Source organism: Patella vulgata, chromosome 1 (assembly GCF_932274485.2).
Source record: "Patella vulgata chromosome 1, xgPatVulg1.2, whole genome shotgun sequence".
Classification (NCBI taxonomy): domain Eukaryota; kingdom Metazoa; phylum Mollusca; class Gastropoda; family Patellidae; genus Patella; species Patella vulgata.
In genome coordinates, this window is record NC_065879.2 from 13,528,397 (window position 1) to 13,549,491 (window position 21,095).

The window sequence follows — 21,095 nt, forward strand, 5'->3', positions numbered from 1 at the left end:
AAATTGGATATGTTAAACCTATCCATAGATTTTATATTCTTTTAAAAATTCATTGTAAGATATATTAATGTAATAATGTTTTTGGTCTTAATCTTATATATTTCAGTTGCTTCTAGAGTGACAGCCATTTTGTTAGCTACCGCCAAGGGTGACCTCCCTTGCATCAAGCAGTTATTATACTATAATACAAAACTTGATATGAAAGGGAATGTTTATCGTAAACGAGAACATGTGGAATATTTTTTCGACTCGATGGAATTTGCCGTTGATGATGGAAAATTTGATCTTGTCAAATTATTTTATGATGTAGGCTATAATCTCAGTAATTTGAAATATTTATTCGGAAAGGGAAACATTCCCAAAGCGTTGTTGGACAATCCAGAAATGCATGAGTGGTTAAAACTTAGTTCAGGATCTCCCCGTAGCCTTTTGGATATTTCCATCAAAAATGTCAGAGAGTTCTTGGGACTGATGCCCTGTGAAAAGGTCGAGAAATTGCCGATACCAACAAAGTTAAAAGACATGCTACTACTAAAACATATTTTAGACATATTTTGAGTGTTGCTTAAGCTAGTTAGATGATTTTTATACGCCCATATTTCATGTGGACGTATATTGTCGACGCCCCTGTCCGTCCATCCACAATTTGTTTGTGGACACTCTACAGGTCACAATTCTTCTTCGATTTTGACGAAACTTGAAATATAGGTTTATCTCCAAAAGTTTTTGATACCTTTCAATATTGGCATGTATCGGGTCAAAACTGCATGGATTATGGCCCCTGATTGTACGAAAAATCACGTCTTGGCTTGTGAACACTAGAGGTCACAATTTTAATCTGATTTTGATGAAACTTGAAACACATGTTTATAACCCAAAGATCTTGGTTCCTGATCATAACTTCCTGAAATATGGCCCTTGATTGTACGTATGATCATGAAAATTGGACCAGAACTGCCGGATAAAATGGCTGCACCTTGTTTGCAAATAGTATATGGTATATCAAGGCCCTTGATTGTATGAAAAATCACGTTTTAAGCTTGTGGTCCGTCTAGACTCCAATGGTCACAATTTGTATCTGATTTAGAAAAAAAAAAAAATGTTTGAATACATCACCATTACACCCTAAAGATGATTGAATTTGAATTTCGTGAAAATCTGACAAAAACTGCATGCCCCTTATACGCAAATAGTGTAAAAGTATGTAATAGCAAGGTTGTGGACTCTCTAGAAGTCACAATTTTTATCCGATTTTGATGAAACTTGAAATATTTCTTTGTCCCAAATAACTCAGTCCATTATGATATTAGCGCATTTCAAGTTATAACATCCTGGATTATGGCCCCTGATTGTACGAAAAATTGCTTCTTTTTTTTTCTTTTAGCTTGTTCTCTATCCATCTCTTGCAAATTGTAGGCATATCTTGCTTGGCAATAGCTGGTTTTTATTTTATTTTATTAGAAGTTTGTTCCAGGGATTGTGATTTTTAATTTATTTTAGTGAATACGATTGGTTAGTTTTGTGTAAAAGACATTAAAATCTTCATCAAAATCCTGTACAAGTCATTTACACAGGAATACAATTTTCATGTGTGGTTGCCAATAAGTCACCTTATTCCATGCTATCCTGGATAATCATGTCTATCAGCTTACAAAGTTACACTGAATGGTAGGCAAGTGACTTAATTACCTAGTCACACTTGCAATTGAACCCTAGAAATAAGTTGGATAACCACGTCAAGCAAATGTAGCAATCTTTTCCAAGTGGCTCAATATTTTAATTTGAAACTTTCAATGTAATTAGTCTATTGCTTCACATGTGAAACTTTTGTATCAACCACTTCAACCCAAACCGTCAAGAGTTTATGGTGATCGCGCATTCAGTGTTACTGCACCAACCCTATGGAATTCCTTTTCTGGTTACTTAAGGTCTATTATGAATTTGATATCTTTGAAATGCTCTCTAAAAACATACCTTTTTCAAAAATGTTATTCAACATAATGCGCTTATGATTAGTGATCAATTATTGTTTTTACATGTTTGTAAATGTTATGTACAGCAGTTTGAAATTTTTTTAATGTAAATTGCTATATGATAAATTAATTATTATTATTATTATTTTGGTGTTTAATTGACAACGTTGAAACCACTTTATGAAATCTGCGACTGCTCCTTTAATGTGGCCCTGGTGGAATTTAATGTGATCTCATAATGATTTAAAGTGACGGGATAAAATTCTGACCTTGTTATAATGTAGACATATTGTAATTTGATAAGATCTTGTTCTTTGGGACCTTTTTATATAATGTATCGAGTTCTTGTTCTAATTTAATATCTTGTTCTAATTTAATGAGGTCTTATAATGATTTAATGAAACATTGTTACAATTTAATGAAGCCTTGTTATAAATTAATGAGTTCTTGTTATAATTGAATGAGATCCTGTTATAATTGTTATAATTCAATAAGAACCTGTTATAATAAATTAATGCGTTCTTTGTTATAATTTATTATGATCTTGTTCTTTTTCAATGATATCTAATGATTTAATAAGATCTGGTTATAATTTAATGAGATCTTGTTCTTGTTATAATTTGATGAGGCCTGGTCATATGAGACGTTTTTCTAAATAATTTGATGGGGTCTTGTTATTATTTAATGAAATCTTGTTATAATTTAATGAGGTCTTGTTATTATGAATGAGATTTTGGTATTATTTAATTAGATCTTGTTATTATTTAATAAAATCTTGATATAGTTTAATGAGACCTTGTTATTATTTAATGAGATCTAATGATTTAATGAAACTTTGTTATAAATTAATGAGGTCTTGTTATAATGTAATGAGTCTGTGTTATTATTTATTGAAATGTTGTTATAATAGCTTGAATTAATGTAACTTTGTTATAATTTAATGAGATCTTATTAGTCAAAGGAAATAAACAAATCTTTTTATATCTGTTCTTCGTTTTTCATATCTTCGTGGAATTTCCATGCTGTTAAAACATGATACATTATTGCCATCTGCAACTTAGCCTAGCAAATCTTAAAAACAATGGGCATTATTATAGAATGTTGTTAATATGAAATTTGGTATTGAGTGACAACATTTAACCAGAATTACAAAGACACATTGCTACTTTAAACATCATGCATTTGAATAAGTTTTGTTTTGTTAATAATCGAAATAGGAACCATACCACAGTGGAGATAACTCATCAGAAACACCTCTTTACCATAGTAAATGTAGGAATGGTTAATGAGTTCATGATGCTTGTAACCAGTGCTTCAGAAAAGGGATCTGACCCATGGGGAGATAACTTTACTATAGTATGTGTATCAGTGGTTAATGCTCATAAGTCATAATGCTTCCAACCATTGCTTTCAGCTATTTAATTACAGGACCAATGGTGGGAAAGATGCTGGCTCACTAACCGTCTAATATTTGAGTTTGGGTTCATTGATGTCCATTAAAGTACAGGAGCCACAGTGGCTCAGTGACTTAGGGGCTAGGTCACTCACCTGCATGTCCCAGTGTTGGCCGAGTAATTTCCTAAGGATTTTTCAGCATTGTTAGTTGTGAGGACCTAGCAAGTAATAGAGTCTAGTCATCCCATGTAGGCTACATAATATGTGACCCGCAAACACGAAACCAGACGCTTGTCGCACAACTACATTTTTGTACTACGGGCACAAAAGCATAAAGTGTATGCCTTCTTGTTGCTGTAAATGAACTGAACTCAACTCCAGATGATACGACAAATTTAAAAAGAATTTGGGTGGGGGGGGGAAGTCAAGTCATCGCATGTGCACATAAGATAACCCTTAGCATTTGGAATTTGACAATCATTAGGCAATAGTACCACAGTCCAATCAAAATTTCCCCCACAACACAATGTTGTATTCGTTTGGTGCAGAAAGTAGGACATTAAAAACCCAATTTCATTTCAAGGAAGCTAATAAGCTCATAGGAGGTGAGATGTTATCCTCTAAAAGGAGCAGATGTACCCATTTTGGAAGACGAATTCCTTCCCTAACTGCTTGATTGAGTTTAAAAAGATATATTTAGTTGATTTGCTAGCCCTTGTATTTTTGTTTAATTATAGATGCTCTGCTTATTAAGACGTTTTAAACCACTCAATCGGTTACAACTTAATGGTAGTTTAGATCTGTTACTTGGGCGGGGACCCACATTGGTTCAGTGAGTAAGGCGCTGGCTTGCTAAACAGGAAATCTCGAGGTCGTTCCCAGGATTTTACAATGTGGTTTCCTCTTGGCTGTTGTGCAGGATGGAAGGCCTGGCAAGGAACAATATTCAGTCATTTGGAAGGGACAAAATACATACGTCTTGGCGTACCTGTAAAAGAATCATTGACAGTTTATTCGTAAATGAAAAAAATCGGCCGTTGCAACATGATCAGGACAAGATTTCCCTAATGGCACACTGCATGGTGTAGTCCATCTAAATTAGCCTGGTTGGTACAGATGTTCATCCCCTTTTCAATCATTTCATAAAGAATGTCATTTAGGGAAGTGGTGAGGTTTTAATTGAAACCTTGTATGTACCATTGAAAAGCATTACATGCCTAATCTTGTGGATTTATTCGGGAGTCCTCCATTTTCACCCACTGTTAATAATCTCTGTAAGGAAGCGAAATATTGAAATAAAATATCCCATGTTAATTAATCCCACATTGACCTAATCTGAACAAGGTATATATGGGTATAACTACTTCTCAGTTATTTAATAACAATGTTTCGTAACCTGACCTGTATGTGTTACGAAATATCTATCGTTATTAGTTATATCCATATATACCTTGTGTTGTGTTTTGTTATGAAAACTTAAACATACATTATTTAACATTATGTAAGAGCTAAATCTGCCTATTGCAGGTCCTTCTTTAGGTCTGAAATGTTATCTTAATTATTAATTAACTGATCCAGGCCATTGAACTAACGTTAGTGATCGAGGCGAGCCTAAAATTGAATCGTTAATATCTTGGTTCAGAGTGAAGCAATAATGCTGAAATTTCAGCATTTTCTGTTTCCACTGACTATTTTTGACTATCATAGTGAGAACTGTCAGTTCTTTATCAAATCTTACCTAATTCCAATTTAACCAGACTTCTAGATGTTATTTAAAGAACTGTATGATGTTGTCCTTTAACATCATTTCTCTTTAAAGATATCAACAAATCTTTTTTCTTTTCAGTGAAATGATTGAAAAAATGTAAGCGTGAAGATTTTAAGAAATAACTCATCTGGTTACTATAGAAATGGAGTTAACGCATGGTCAACTCTATCACGCAGCTGATGATGATGACTTGGAGAGATTTCGCGAGTTAATCCACATGGGAGCTGATGTTGAGGAGTCATACGAAGATCGGATGAATATCAGCACAAAATCTATTTTACATGTCTGCTGTGGTAAAGGACGAGTGGAAATGGTTAATCTTCTACTGGATGCTGGAGCCTACATTGGCATAAGTGACAATTGGGGTCAGACCCCTTTAATGTACTGTGTAATGACCCAAGTATTAGATGTTGCAGAAACTTTGTTGGACAGAGATCCAACTATTGTGGATGATCAAGACAGTTTCGGCAAAACTGCATTGCATATAGCTGCTGATAATGGACTGGTCAATTGTGTTAAAATGCTTGTATCGCATGGTGCGTTTGTAGACATTCAAAACATCGAGGGTTATACTCCCCTAATGATTTGTTGTTATTCTAAATCGGACCCTGATTCTCTGACCAGTATAATCAAGATATTGATTGAAGCTGGTGCCAATGTCGATCTCAAAGAACGGAGAAGCAAGAGAACAGCTCTTCAGGTTTAAAATGATTTTTTGCAGCATGATTTAAACAAGAAATCATCAACATCAACACCATCCACAGAACTGTAATTTTTGAAGCATGATTTAAATAAGAATGTTATCAACATCAACACCATTCACAGAATTGTAATTTTTGCAGCATGGTTTAACTAAGAACATCATCAACATCACTACCATCCACAGAATTGTAATTTTTGCAGCATGATTTAAAAAATCAACATCATCCACGAAATTGTAAATTTGCAGCATGATTTAACAGCATCATTATCATCCATGAAATGTAATTTTGCATGAAAAAGATAGAAAGTCTGAATCACCATCTTTTTCTAGTGTTTCTTATTCCATAAGAATGTGTAAAACAGGTATGGTGTCCTTCGTCTTCTATTAGTGTTTAATATCCACTTCCACCGACTGGGGTGGGGGAGGGGTGGCCGAATGTTTAGCATGCGCATGCTGTATCATAAGGTCTGTCATTGAGTCAACTGGCATGGTGTCGATCAGGGAATCTTCAACATGGTATACATAAGACCTCATATTTTTCATCCCATCCGAATGACAAGATACTTTTTCCTAGCCAGACTCTCTGTCCTGCACCACTGACAATGGGGAAACCAGACTGGCAAATCCTGAGGATCTTTCTCAGCAAACACCAGGTTTGAACCCAGGACCTTTTGGTTAGTGCGAAAGCATCATATATACCAAGCCACTATGGATCTGTAACAATTCTTTGGCTTGGAGCAGCACAGTAGGATGTTAAACCCCATTTCATTTCATTAACATTTCTTTGAGGCATACCTTATTAAATATATTTTCTGGATTAAAGAATATTTTTAATTTTTTTGTGTTTAAGATGGCTGCTGTTACTTTATATGTAAAAGCTGTAGAGATGTTATTAGAAGCAGGTGCTGATCCTAACTTACTGGATGGGGCTGGACGATCTGCTATCACGAGTGCCATCTGTTCCAAAGTTCGACCGAATTATTCACGTAACATCAATCCAGATTTGATGACAATAATAATTATGTTGATCCAAGCCGGTTCAAATCTTGAAATTGGATTGTGTGAAGTTAGCAATCCGCTAATAACGGCTGTCTCCCGACAGGCTGAATCTCTTGTGGCACTTTTCTTGTCTCATGGAGTAAATGTTAATATTACATGTAAGTATTTTTTGTAATACCCCAGTCAGACCGGGATGGTGTCCTAACTGCGCTGCTACAGCAATGGAGAATTGTCTCAAAGCACATCAAGATCGCCATAAGTGTGGCAAAAGCAGGGTGGAAACGTCAGATATTGTGCTGAGGTCTCCATGGTCGCCAGTGATTGCTTAGTCACAGCGTTTGTTTTGAGTATGTTCAGAACAGACGCCAGGGTTCTGCAATCTGACTTGGAAAGCTGTAAGAACGTGACTTTTTGTAATTTTTGGGGACATTTTCCTGCATTGTGATCACGTTTGCCGGTGACCTTGTGCATATTCTGGTCGCCGTACGCTCGCAACAGCGCAGTAAGGATGCCACCCTATAAGTGTATGAAGGCAATTGATAAACTCTTTCAAAAAATGTAGTTGGTTTACAGCGGACTCCAGTAGGAAACCGTGAATATGATGTTCATTCACAGATGGGGTTTAACATCCACTCATCACAAACTAGGTCATTTCAGGACTAACATATGGTTCAAATTTTTATTTCAATGATTTGCTTGCACGTAGGGGTCTTTAAAAATGGGAAGAACCCGGAGCAAACCCTACTCCTTGTCACGTACAGCGAATAATTTAAACCACGCTACTTGACTCAGTGACAGAGAGTTATGATTTCATTACTAGACCACCCAACCCTCCACTGACTAAACAGGAGTCCCTGATTCTATATCCCGCTGTTGGGTCTCGGTCAGGAAGTTCCTCAGTATTTTCCATGCAGGTTTCCAGTGTTCCACTAGTCAGTTGATGGGACAAACACCACAGATGAATTATGTATCACATTTGCAGGCTGTTAAAGATCCTCCTTCGCGGTATGGCCGCTGTTAGTGCAAAATTTCCCTCATAGTACACTGCCTGGTGTGTGTCCATCTTCTTTAGTCTGTTTGGAACAGTAGATGTTTCAATGTTATGAAATAAGTTTTAATATGGCTTTAATCTTATATATTTCAGTTGCTTCTAAAGCTACAGCCATTTTGTTAGCTACCACCAAGGGTGACCTCCCTTGCATCAAGCAGTTATTATACTATAATACAAGACTTGATATGAAAGGGAATATTTATCGTAAGCGAGAACAAATGGAATATTTTTTCGACTCAATGGAATTTGCCGTTGATGATGGAAAATTTGATTTGGTCCGGTTATATTACGACGTAGGCTATAATCTCAGTAATCTGAAATATTTATTTGGAAAGGGAAACATTCCCAAAGCGTTGTTGGACAATTCAGAAATGCATGAATGGTTAATTCAACGTTCCAGAAATCCACGTAGCTTGTTGGATATTTCCATCAAAAATGTCAGAGAGTTTTTGGGACTGATGCCTTGTGAAAAGGTTAAGAAATTGCCGATACCGACGAGATTAAAAGACATGTTACTGTTAAAACATATCTTAGACATTTTTTGAATATTATTGACACCAGAATGCTTATTACTATGTTTAAAGCAGGGCTCTGGTTTTAGTTGCATATGCCGGTCTTGACTGAATGGCAGTGAAATTGACCAGGTGAAGAACTTACCTGTCAGACAATTTACAAGGCTATGAAATTAGAATTTCAAAGAATTTAACCTTGAAACCAGAGATAGAATTGGATTCTGACGAAATTCAGGGGCAATTTTTTTTTAATGAAAATAATTGTATTATCTTATACTTTGGAGTCCACACATATTCCTTACAATTTCATTAATCTGTAATAGCTAATACACAGCAATGACATTGACCTGCTCAAAAAGATTGAAGGCCTGGCAAAATTTTGAAGTGAAAGCCCCAACTTAGAGTGTCTTACCCGATTTAAAGTGTCTTCCACCAAATGTGATCTATTCAAAGTTACCTTGTAAATTTTACAAAGATTAAAGAATATTTACGATATTATCCTTTTTCATTTATTAATATGAGAGTTACTCATGGTTATTGTCCCCTGCCTTTCAAAGAAGGGGATCAGACGCTGGCTCACTAGCCTGGAGGTCGGGTGTTCGATCCCTGTATTGGCCGAGAAAGTTCATCCAGATTTTCCGGCGTGGTTCCCCCTTGTCAGTGATGCAGGACGGAGGGCCTCACAAGGACAATTGTCTAGTCCTTCGGATGAGACGAAAAACCGAGGTCCCGTGTATACATTGGAATGCACGTAAAAGATCCCTTGGCAGTTGGAATTCGATATAAGAGTAGATGATAGTGCCGCTGCTCGGGCAAAATTTCCCTCATAGCACACTGTATGGCGTATGCCCGGCTTCATTAGCCCAGTTGGGAGCAGAACAGTAGGACGTTAAACACCATTTCATTTCATTTCTTTGCACTTTAGACCATAAGGTCTGTGATAATCATATTAGAATCCTGAACATAAACATGTGTATAAATTACAAATCAATATGATGAATTAATTAGAGCATTCACAATGGGGTTTAATATCCAACTTTTCTGCACTTACTGGGCTAATGAAGACTGGCTTATGCCATACAGTGTGCGATGACGGAAATTTTGCCGAGAACTGGTTAACAAGATATACTTTACTGACCCACTGATCAAGGGCCATACTTTAAATAAGATGAAATTTATTTTTTTGTACCGACAGAGCTACTAACTCAGCGAGAAATTATCAAAGGCCATAACTCTGCAAGTAATTGTTGAAAATCGATAGACTTCATCATCCCATGCACATTTAAACATTGCGTATAAATTTAAGTTAATCAAATGATAACTTTTGCTTCTAGTGGACAAAAGCGACAGTCTGGGGGTTTCACCCACTGTTAATAATCCCTGTACTGAAGCAAAATATTGAAATAAAATATCCCATGTTAATTAATCCAACATTGACCTAATCTGTATGACAATATATAACCACTTCTCTGTTATTTAATAACGTTTTGTAACCTGATCTGTATGCGACATCGGTATTAAATAACCAATTAGTAGTTATATCCATATATACCTTGTGTTGTGTTTTGTTATGAATAGTTAAACATACATCACACAAGAGCTAAATCTGCCTATTGCAGGTCAGGTCTGAAATGCTATCTAAATTATTATAATATTAGACATTAATTAACTGATCCAGGCCATAATCAACACCCGACGCCATTGTTAGCCTGTGATATATAGTGGATTTGAATACATTTTGTGATGGATAATTTAACTTAAAAATGGATAATCGAGACTTTGTTTATTATAGAACTAACTTTAGTAATTATGATTGAGGCTAGCTGAAAATTGAAGAGTGAAGCAATTTGACTGAAATTTCAGCATTTTCTGTTTCCATTGTCTATTTTTTAACTATTATATTGAGAACTGTCAGTTCTTTATCAAATCTTACCTAATTCCAATTTAACCAGACTTCTATGTCATTTAAAGAACTGTATGATGTTGTCCTTTAACATCATTTCTCTTTAAAGATATCAACAAATCTTTTTTCTTTTCAGAGAAATATTGGACAATATGTAAGCGTGAAGATTTTAAAAAAGAACTCATCTGGTTACTATAGAAATGGAGTTAACACATGGTCAACTCTATCACGCAGCTGATGATGATGATGTGGAGAGATTTCGAGAGTTAATCCAGATGGGAGCTGATGTTGATGAGTCATACGAAGATCGGATGAATATCAGCACAAAATCTATTTTACATGTCTGCTGTGGTAAAGGACGGGTGGAAATGGTTAATCTCTTACTGGATGCCGGAGCCTACATTGGCATAAATGACAAATGGGGTCAGACCCCATTAATGTACTGTGTGACGACCCAATTCTTAGAAGTTGCGAAAAGGTTGTTGGACAGAGATCCAAGTATTGTGGATGACCAGGACAGTTTTGGTAAATCTGCATTGCATATGGCTGCTGACAATGGACTGGTCGATTGTGTTAAAATGCTGTTATGTCATGGAGCCTTTGTAGACATTCAAAACATCGAGGGTTATACTCCTCTAATGATTTGTTGTTATTCTAAATCGGACCCTGATTCTCTGACCAGTATAATCAAGATATTGATTGAAGCTGGTGCCAATGTCAATCTCAAAGAACGGAGAAGCAAGAGAACAGCTCTTCAGGTTTAGAATGATTTTTGCAGCATGATTTAAACAAGAAATCATCAACATCAACACCATCCACGGAATTGTAATTTTTGCAGCATGATTTAAATAAGAACATCATAAACATCAAAACCATCCAAAGAATTGTAATTTTTGCGGCATGATTTAAATAAGAAAATCATCAACATCAACACCATCCACGGAATTGTAATTTTTGCGGCATGATTTAAATAAGAAAATCATCAACATCAACACCATCCACGGAATTGTAATTTTTGCAGCATGATTTAAATAAGAACATCATAAACATCAACACCATTCATGGAACTGTAATTTTTGTAGCATGATTTAACAGCATCATTATCATCCATGAAATTTAATTTTGCATGAAAAAGATAGAAAGACTGAATCACCATCTTTCTACTGTTTCTTATTCCATAAGAATTTGTAAAACAGGTATGGTGTTTTTCTTTCTATTAGTGTTTAACGTCCACTTCCACCTATGGGGAAGGGGGGGGGCAAATTGTTAGCACGTGCACGCTGTATCATAAGGTCTGTCATTGAGTCATGTAGCATAGTTTGGATTCCCTGGTTATACGTGACAAGGAGCAGGGTTGCTAGTCCGGCCTCGAATGGGTTTTCTCAGGGTCCTCCGGTTTGCTCGCACTGCTAAAGATCCCTACGCACAAGTGAATTATTGAAATAAAAAATTAAACCATATGTTAGTCCTAAAATGACCTAGTTTGTGTTGAGTGGATGTTAAACGCCATTTTCCTCTTTCTTTTCACCGATGGTGGTATCACAGACAAGTCTTATTTTATTATGCTTAGCACATGCACAGGGGTCTTTCTTGTGGGAGGAAACCGGAGCACTTGGAGTAAACCCACAAGTAACTCAAACTATCAGGGAATCTTCAACATGGTATACATAAGATCTCATATTTTTCATCCCATCCGAATGACAAGATACTTTTTCCTAGCCAGACTCTCTGTCCTGCACCACTGACAATGGGGAAACCAGACTGGCAAATCCTGAGGATCTTTCTCAGCAAACACCAGGTTTGAACCCAGGACCTTTTGGTTAGTGCGAAAGCATCATATATACCAAGCCACTATGGATCTGTTACAATTCTTTGGCTTGCAGCAGCACAGTAGGATGTTAAACCCCATTTCATTTCATTAACATTTCTTTGAGGCATGCGTGATTAAATATATTTTCTGGATTAAAGAATATTTTTATTTTTTTTTGTTTTTAAGATGGCTGCTGTTACTTTATATGTAAAAGCTGTAGAGATGTTATTAGAAGCAGGTGCTGATCCTAACTTACTGGATGGGGCTGGACGATCTGCTATCACAAGTGCCATCTGTTCCAAAGTTCGACCGATTTATTATCGTAACATCAATCCAGATTTAATGACAATAATAGTTATGTTGATTCAAGCTGGTTCAAACCTTGACCTTGGCTTGTGTGAAGTTAGCAATCCACTAATAACGGCTGTCTCCCGACAAGCTGAATCTCTCGTTGCTCTTTTCTTGTCTCATGGAGTAAATGTTAATATTACATGTAAGTATTTTTTGTAATACCCCAGTCAGACCGGGATGGCATCCTAACTGCACTGCACGGAAAATGGTCTCAGGGCACATCAAGATCGCCATAAGCGTGGAAAAAGCAGGGTCAGATATTGTGCTGAGGTCTCCGGCGCTATTGCACTAGCGCCGAGGTCTCCATGGTCGCCAGTGATCGCTTAGTCACAGCGTTTGTTTTGAGTATGTTGGAAAGCTGTAAGAACACGACGTTTTGTAATTTTTGGGGACATTTTCCCGTGTTGTGTTCACATTTGCCGGTGACTTTGTACATATTCTGGTCGCCGTACGCTCTCAACAGCACAGTAATGGCGCCACCCTGGTCTGACGGGGGCACAAGTGTATGAAGGCAATTGATAAACTCTTTCAAAAAATGTTGTTGGTTTACAGGGGACTCCAGTAGGAAACCGTGAATATGATGTTCATTCACAGATGGGGTTTAACATCCACTCATCACAAACTAGGTCATTTCAGGACTAACATATGGTTCAGTTTTTTATTTCAATGATTTGCTTGCACGTAGGGGTCTTTAACAATGGGAAGAACCCGGAGCAAACCCTACTCCTTGTCACGTACAGCGAAGAATTGAAACCACGCTACTTGACTCAGTGACAGAGAGTTATGATTTCATTACTAGACCACCCAACCCTCCACTGACTAAACAGGAGTCCCTGATTCTATATCCCGCTGTTGGGTCTCGGTCAGGAAGTTCCTCAGTATTTTCCATGCAGGTTTCCAGTGTTCCACTAGTCAGTTGATGGGACAAACACCACAGATGAATTATGTATCACATTTGCAGGCTGTTAAAGATCCTCCTTCGCGGTATGGCCGCTGTTATTGCAAAATTTCCCTCATAGTACACTGCCTGGTGTGTGTCCATCTTCTTTAGTCTGTTTGGAACAGTAGATGTTTCAATGTTATGAAATAAGTTTTAATATGGCTTTAATCTTATATATTTCAGTTGCTTCTAAAGCTACAGCCATTTTGTTAGCTACCACCAAGGGTGACCTCCCTTGCATCAAGCAGTTATTATACTATAATACAAGACTTGATATGAAAGGGAATATTTATCGTAAGCGAGAACAAATGGAATATTTTTTCGACTCAATGGAATTTGCCGTTGATGATGGAAAATTTGATTTGGTCCGGTTATATTACGACGTTGGCTATAATCTCAGTAATCTGAAATATTTATTTGGAAAGGGAAACATTCCCAAAGCGTTGTTGGACAATCCAGAAATGCATGAATGGTTAATTCAACGTTCCAGAAATCCACGTAGCTTGTTGGATATTTCCATCAAAAATGTCAGAGAGTTTTTGGGACTGATGCCTTGTGAAAAGGTTAAGAAATTGCCGATACCGACGAGATTAAAAGACATGTTACTGTTAAAACATATCTTAGACATTTTTTGAATATTATTGACACCAGAATGCTTATTACTATGTTTAAAGCAGGGCTCTGGTTTTAGTTGCATATGCCGGTCTTGACTGAATGGCAGTGAAATTGACCAGGTGAAGAACTTACCTGTCAGACAATTTACAAGGCTATGAAATTAGAATTTCAAAGAATTTAACCTTGAAACCTGAGATAGAATTGGATTCTGAAGAAATTCAGGGAGAATTTTTTTTTTAATGAAAATAATTGCATTATCTTATACTTTGGAGTCTACACATATACCTTACAATTTCATTAATCTGTAATAGCTAATACACAGCAATGACATTGACCTGCTCAAAAAGATTGAAGGCTTGGCAAAATTTTGAAGTGAAAGCCCCAACTTAGAGTGTCTTACCCGATTTAAAGTGTCTTCCACCAATTGTGATCTATTCAAAGTTACCTTGTAAATTTTACAAAGATTAAAGAATATTTACGATATTATCCTTTTTCATTTATTAATATGAGAGTTACTCATGGTAATTGTCCCCTGCCTTTCGAAGAAGGGGATCAGACGCTGACTCGCTATCCTGGAGGTCTGGTGTTCAATCCCTGTATTAGCCGAGAAAGTTCATCCAGATGTTCCGGCGTGGTTCCCCCTTGTCAGTGATGCAGGACGGATGGCCTGACAAGGACAATTGTCTAGTCCTTCGGATGAGACAAAAAACCGAGGTCCCGTGTATACATTGGAATGCACGTAAAAGATCCTATGGCAGGTGGAATTCGATATAAGAGTAGATGATAGCGCCGCTGCCCGGGCAAAATTTCCCTCATAGCACACTGTATGGCGTATGCCCGTCTTCATTAGCCCAGTATAGGAGCAGAACAGTAGGACGTTAAACACCATTTCATTTCATTTCTTTGCACTTTAGACCATAAGGTCTGTGATAATCGTATTAGAATCCTGAACATAAACATGTGTATAAATTACAAGTCAATATGATGAATTAATCAGAGCATTCACAATGGGGTTTAATATCCAACTTTTCTGCACTTACTGGGCTAATGAAGACTGGCTTATGCCATACAGTGTGCGATGACGGAAATTTTGCCGAGAACTGGTTAACAAGATATACTTTACTGACCCACTGATCAGGGGCCATACTTTAAATAAGATGAAATTTATTTTTTTGTACCGACAGAGCTACTAACTCAGCGAGAAATTATCAAGGGCCATAACTCTGCAAGTAATTGTTGAAAATCGATAGACTTCATCATCCCATGGACATTTAAACATTGCGTATAAATTTAAGTTAATCAAATGATAACTTTTGCTTCTAGTGGACAAAAGCGACAGTCTGGGGGTTTCACCCACTGTTAATAATCCCTGTACTGAAGCAAAATATTGAAATAAAATATCCCATGTTAATTAATCCAACATTGACCTAATCTGTATGACAATATATAACCACTTCTCTGTTATTTAATAACGTTTTGTAACCTGATCTGTATGCGACATCGTTATTAAATAACCAATTAGTAGTTATATCCATATATACCTTGTGTTGTGTTTTGTTATGAATAGTTAAACATACATCACACAAGAGCTAAATCTGCCTATTGCAGGTCAGGTCTGAAATGCTATCTAAATTATTATAATATTAGACATTAATTAACTGATCCAGGCCATAATCAACACCCGACGCCATTGTTAGCCTGTGATATATAGTGGATTTGAATACATTTTGTGATGGATAATTTAACTTAAAAATGGATAATCGAGACTTTGTTTATTATAGAACTAACTTTAGTAATTATGATTGAGGCTAGCTGAAAATTGAAGAGTGAAGCAATTTGACTGAAATTTCAGCATTTTCTGTTTCCATTGTCTATTTTTTAACTATTATAGCAAGAACTGTCAGCTCTTTATCCAATCTCTCATGATGCCACTTTAACCAGACTTCTAGATGTTATTTAAAGAACTGTATGATGTTGTCCTTTAACATCATTTCTCTTTAAAGATATCAACAAATCTTTTTTCTTTTCAGAGAAATATTGGACAATATGTAAGCGTGAAGATTTTAAAAAAGAACTCATCTGGTTACTATAGAAATGGAGTTAACACATGGTCAACTCTATCACGCAGCTGATGATGATGATGTGGAGAGATTTCGAGAGTTAATCCAGATGGGAGCTGATGTTGAGGAGTCATACGAAGATCGGATGAATATCAGCACAAAATCTATTTTACATGTCTGCTGTGGTAAAGGACGGGTGGAAATGGTTAATCTCCTACTGGATGCCGGAGCCTACATTGGCATAAATGACAAATGGGGTCAGACCCCTTTAATGTACTGTGTGACGACCCAATTCTTGGAAGTTGCGGAAAGTTTGTTGGACAGAGATCCAAGTATTGTGGATGACCAGGACAGTTTTGGTAAATCTGCATTGCATATGGCTGCTGACAATGGACTGGTCGATTGTGTTAAAATGCTGTTATGTCATGGAGCCTTTGTAGACATTCAAAACATCGAGGGTTATACTCCTCTAATGATTTGCTGTTATTCTAAATCGGACCCTGATTCTCTGAACAGTATAATCAAGATATTGATTGAAGCTGGTGCCAATGTCGATCTCAAAGAACGGAGAAGCAAGAGAACAGCTCTTCAGGTTTAAAATACTTTTTGCAGCATGATTTAAACAAGAAATCATCAACATCAACACCATCCACAGAATTGTAATTTTTGAAGCATGATTTAAATAAGAATGTTATCAACATCAACACCATTCACAGAATTGTAATTCTTGCAGCATGGTTTAACTAAGAACATCATCAACATCACTACCATCCACAGAATTGTAATTTTTGCAGCATGATTTAAAAAATCAACATCATCCACGAAATTGTAAATTTGCAGCATGATTTAACAGCATCATTATCATCCATGAAATGTAATTTTGCATGAAAAAGATAGAAAGTCTGAATCACCATCTTTTTCTAGTGTTTCTTATTCCATAAGAATGTGTAAAACAGGTATGGTGTCCTTCGTCTTCTATTAGTGTTTAATATCCACTTCCACCGACTGGGGTGGGGGAGGGGTGGCCGAATGGTTAGCATGCGCATGCTGTATCATAAGGTCTGTCATTGAGTCAACTGGCATGGTGTCGATTCCCTGGTTTTACGTGGGTTTTCTCCAGATCCTCTGGTTTGCTCACACTGCTAAAGACCCCTACGCACAAGTGAATTATTGAAATAAAAATTGAACCATATGTTAGTCCCAAAACCACCTAGTTCGTGTTGAGTGGACGTTAAACCCCATTTCCCTCTTTCTTTCCACCGATGGTGATATCACAGACATGTCTTATTTTATTATGCTTAGCACATGCACAGGGGTCTTTCTTGTGGGAGGAAACTGGAGCACTTGGAGTAAACCCATGAGTAACTCAAACTATCAGGGAATCTTCAACGTGGTATACATAAGACCTCATATTTTTCATCCCATCCGAATGACAAGATACTTTTTCCTAGCCAGACTCTCTGTCCTGCACCACTGACAATGGGGAAACCAGACTGGCAAATCCTGAGGATCTTTCTCAGCAAACACCAGGTTTGAACCCAGGACCTTTTGGTTAGTGCGAAAGCATCATATATACCAAACCACTGTGGATCTGTTAGAATTCTTTGGCTTGGAGCAGCACAGTAGGATGTTAAACCCCATTTCATTTCATTAACATTTCTTTGAGGCATACCTAATTAAATATATTTTCTGGATTAAAGAATATTTTTAATTTTTTTGTTTTTAAGATGGCTGCTGTTACTTTATATGTAAAAGCTGTAGAGATGTTATTAGAAGCAGGTGCTGATCCTAACTTACTGGATGGGGCTGGACGATCTGCTATCACAAGTGCCATCTGTTCCAAAGTTCGACCGAATTATTCACGTAACATCAATCCAGATTTGATGACAATAATAATTATGTTGATCCAAGCCGGTTCAAATCTTGACCTTGGATTGTGTGAAGTTAGCAATCCGCTAATAACGGCTGTCTCCCGACAGGCTGAATCTCTTGTGGCACTTTTCTTGTCTCATGGAGTAAATGTTAATATTACATGTAAGTATTTTTTGTAATACCCCAGTCAGACCGGGATGGCGTCCTAACTGCGCTGCTACAGCAATGGAGAATTGTCTCAAAGCACATCAAGATCGCCATAAGTGTGGCAAAAGCAGGGTGGAAACGTCAGATATTGTGCTGAGGTCTCCATGGTCGCCAGTGATTGCTTAGTCACAGCGTTTGTTTTGAGTATGTTCAGAACAGACGCCAGGGTTCTGCAATCTGACTTGGAAAGCTGTAAGAACGTGACTTTTTGTAATTTTTGGGGACATTTTCCTGCATTGTGTTCACGTTTGCCGGTGACCTTGTGCATATTCTGGTCGCCGTACGCTCGCAACAGCGCAGTAAGGATGCCACCCTATAGTCTGACGGGGGTATAAGTGTATGAAGGCAATTGATAAACTCTTTCAAAAAATGTAGTTGGTTTACAGCGGACTCCAGTAGGAAACCGTGAATATGATGTTCATTCACAGATGGGGTTTAACATCCACTCATCACAAACTAGGTCATTTCAGGACTAACATATGGTTCAATTTTTTATTTCAATGATTTGCTTGCACGTAGGGGTCTTTAAAAATGGGAAGAACCCGGAGCAAACCCTACTCCTTGTCACGTACAGCGAAGAATTGAAACCACGCTACTTGACTCAGTGACAGAGAGTTATGATTTCATTACTAGACCACCCAACCCTCCACTGACTAAACAGGAGGTCCCTGATTCTATATCTCGCTGTTGGGTCTCGGTGAGGAAGTTCCTCAGTATTTTACATGCAGGTTCCCAGTGTTCCACTAGTCAGTTGATGGGACAAACACCACAGATGAATTATGTATCACATTTGCAGGCTGTTAAAGATCCTCCTTCGCGGTATGGCCGCTGTTAGTGCAAAATTTCCCTCATAGTACACTGCATGGTGTGTGTCCATCTTCATTAGTCTGTTTGGAACAGTAGATGTTTCAATGTTATGAAATAAGTTTTAATATGGCTTTAATCTTATATATTTCAGTTGCTTCTAAAGCTACAGCCATTTTGTTAGCTACCACCAAGGGTGACCTCCCTTGCATCAAGCAGTTATTATACTATAATACAAGACTTGATATGAAAGGGAATATTTATCGTAAGCGAGAACAAATGGAATATTTTTTCGACTCAATGGAATTTGCCGTTGATGATGGAAAATTTGATTTGGTCCGGTTATATTACGACGTTGGCTATAATCTCAGTAATCTGAAATATTTATTTGGAAAGGGAAATATTCCCAAAGCGTTGTTGGACAATCCAGAAATGCACGAATGGTTAATTCAGCGTTCCAGAAATCCACGTAGCTTGTTGGATATTTCCATCAAAAATGTCAGAGAGTTCTTGGGACTTATGCCTTGTGAAAAGGTTAAGAAATTGCCGATACCAACGAGATTAAAAGACATGTTACTGTTAAAACATATCTTAGACATTTTTTGAGTATTATTGACACCAGAATGCTTATTACTGTGTTTAAAGCAGGGCTTTGGTTTTAGTTGCATACGCCAGTCTTGACTGAATGGCAGTGAAATTGACCAGGTGAAGAACTTACCTGTCAGTCAATTTACACGGCTATGCAATTCTAATTTCAAAGAATTTGACCTTGAAACCAGGGATAGCATTGGATTCTGAAGAAATTCAAGGGGCAATTTTTTTTTTAATGAAAAAAATTTATTATCTTTAAATTACAAGTTATTTTATACTTTGGAGTCTACACATATTCCTTACAATTTCATTAATCTGTAATAGCTAAAACACAACAATGAAATTGACCTGCTCAAAAAGATTGACTGTCTAGCCAAATTTTTGAAGTGAAAGCCCCAAATTAGAGTGTCTTACCCGATTTAAAGTGTCTTCCACCAATTGTGATCTATTCAAAGTTACCTTGTAAATTTTACAAAGATTAAAGAATATTTACGATATTATTCTTTTTCATTTTATAATATGAGAGTTACTTATGGTTATTGTCCCCTGCCTTTAGAAGAAATATCTCAGTCCCAAAAGGATCTAGTTCATCTCTCAAAGCTGATTATTACTATCTTTTAAAAAGATTGGAGTCTGTGTATTTTTGTCTATCTGGAAAATTTTGGCATGAAATAACATTGATAAAATGGTGCGAGGTTGATTGACCTAGTGGTCTAATCTTTGTACTTTAGACCATAAGGTCTGTGATAATCGTATTAGAATCCTGAACATAAACATGTGTATAAATTACAAGTCAATATGATGAATTAATCAGAGCATTCACAATGGGGGTTTAACATCCTACTGTTCTGCTCTAACTGGGCTTATGAAGACTGGCTTAGGCCTTCTCTTATTATTGAATTTCAACTGTTAAGGGTTCTTTTATGTCCATCTCCAGTGTGTACACAGGACCTTGGTTTTTTTTATCTTAACGACTAGATACTGTCCTTGCCATGCCCTCCATCCTGCACCACCGACACAGGCAAACCTTGTTGGAAAATCCTGAGCGAACCCAAGACCTGGTTAACAAGATATACTTTACTGACCCACTGATCAAGGGCCATACTTTAAATGAGATGAAATTTATTTTTTTGCACCAACAGAGCTACTAACTCAGCGAGAAATTATCAAGGGCCATAACTGTGCAAGTAATTGTTGAAAATCGATAGACTTCATCATCCCATGGACATTAAAACATTGCGTATAAATTTAAGTTAATCGAATGATAACTTTAGCTTCTAGTGGACAAAAGCGACAGTCTGGGGGTGAAGACAATATATAAGCATATTTTAATGTAGGATTATAAATAATAAACGCAAGATAATGGAATGAAATGGGGTTTGAACTCTGTTTAACATACCAGTTTTCTACACCAACTGGATTAATAAGGGCAGGAGTTGACCATGTAGCTGCTAGTATTACAAGGTTCACACTCTCCTTGAAAATCCTGGAAAAATGAAAATGTGATTTCCAGTACTGGAAAATCCTGGAATTCTAAGTGT

General features: G+C 37.0%; 1 protein-coding gene across 10 annotated transcripts in view; it reads left to right on the plus strand.

Annotated features, from left to right (window-relative positions):
• LOC126812094 (ankyrin repeat and SOCS box protein 16) overlaps positions 1 to 20,054 on the plus strand; it is a 28,495-nt gene extending 8,441 nt beyond the window's left edge. For 5 of the 10 annotated variants that reach the window (XR_008786197.1, XR_008786198.1, XM_056099104.1 and 2 more), the window contains one exon: positions 107 to 2,954. Coding sequence is in view for 8 of the 10 variants with exons in the window: in XM_056099104.1 (XP_055955079.1) it covers positions 107 to 558 (452 nt within the window). In the remaining 2 variants the exon portion in view is untranslated. Of the gene's footprint in view, positions 1 to 106; positions 2,955 to 5,214; positions 5,837 to 6,689; positions 6,997 to 7,982; positions 8,897 to 10,440; positions 11,063 to 12,300; positions 12,608 to 13,588; positions 16,673 to 17,807; positions 18,115 to 19,117 lie in introns of those variants that run through there. The other 5 variants (XM_056099098.1, XM_056099099.1, XM_056099103.1 and 2 more) reach the window with 2 other exon arrangements.
• The last annotated feature ends 1,041 nt before the right edge of the window (positions 20,055 to 21,095 follow it).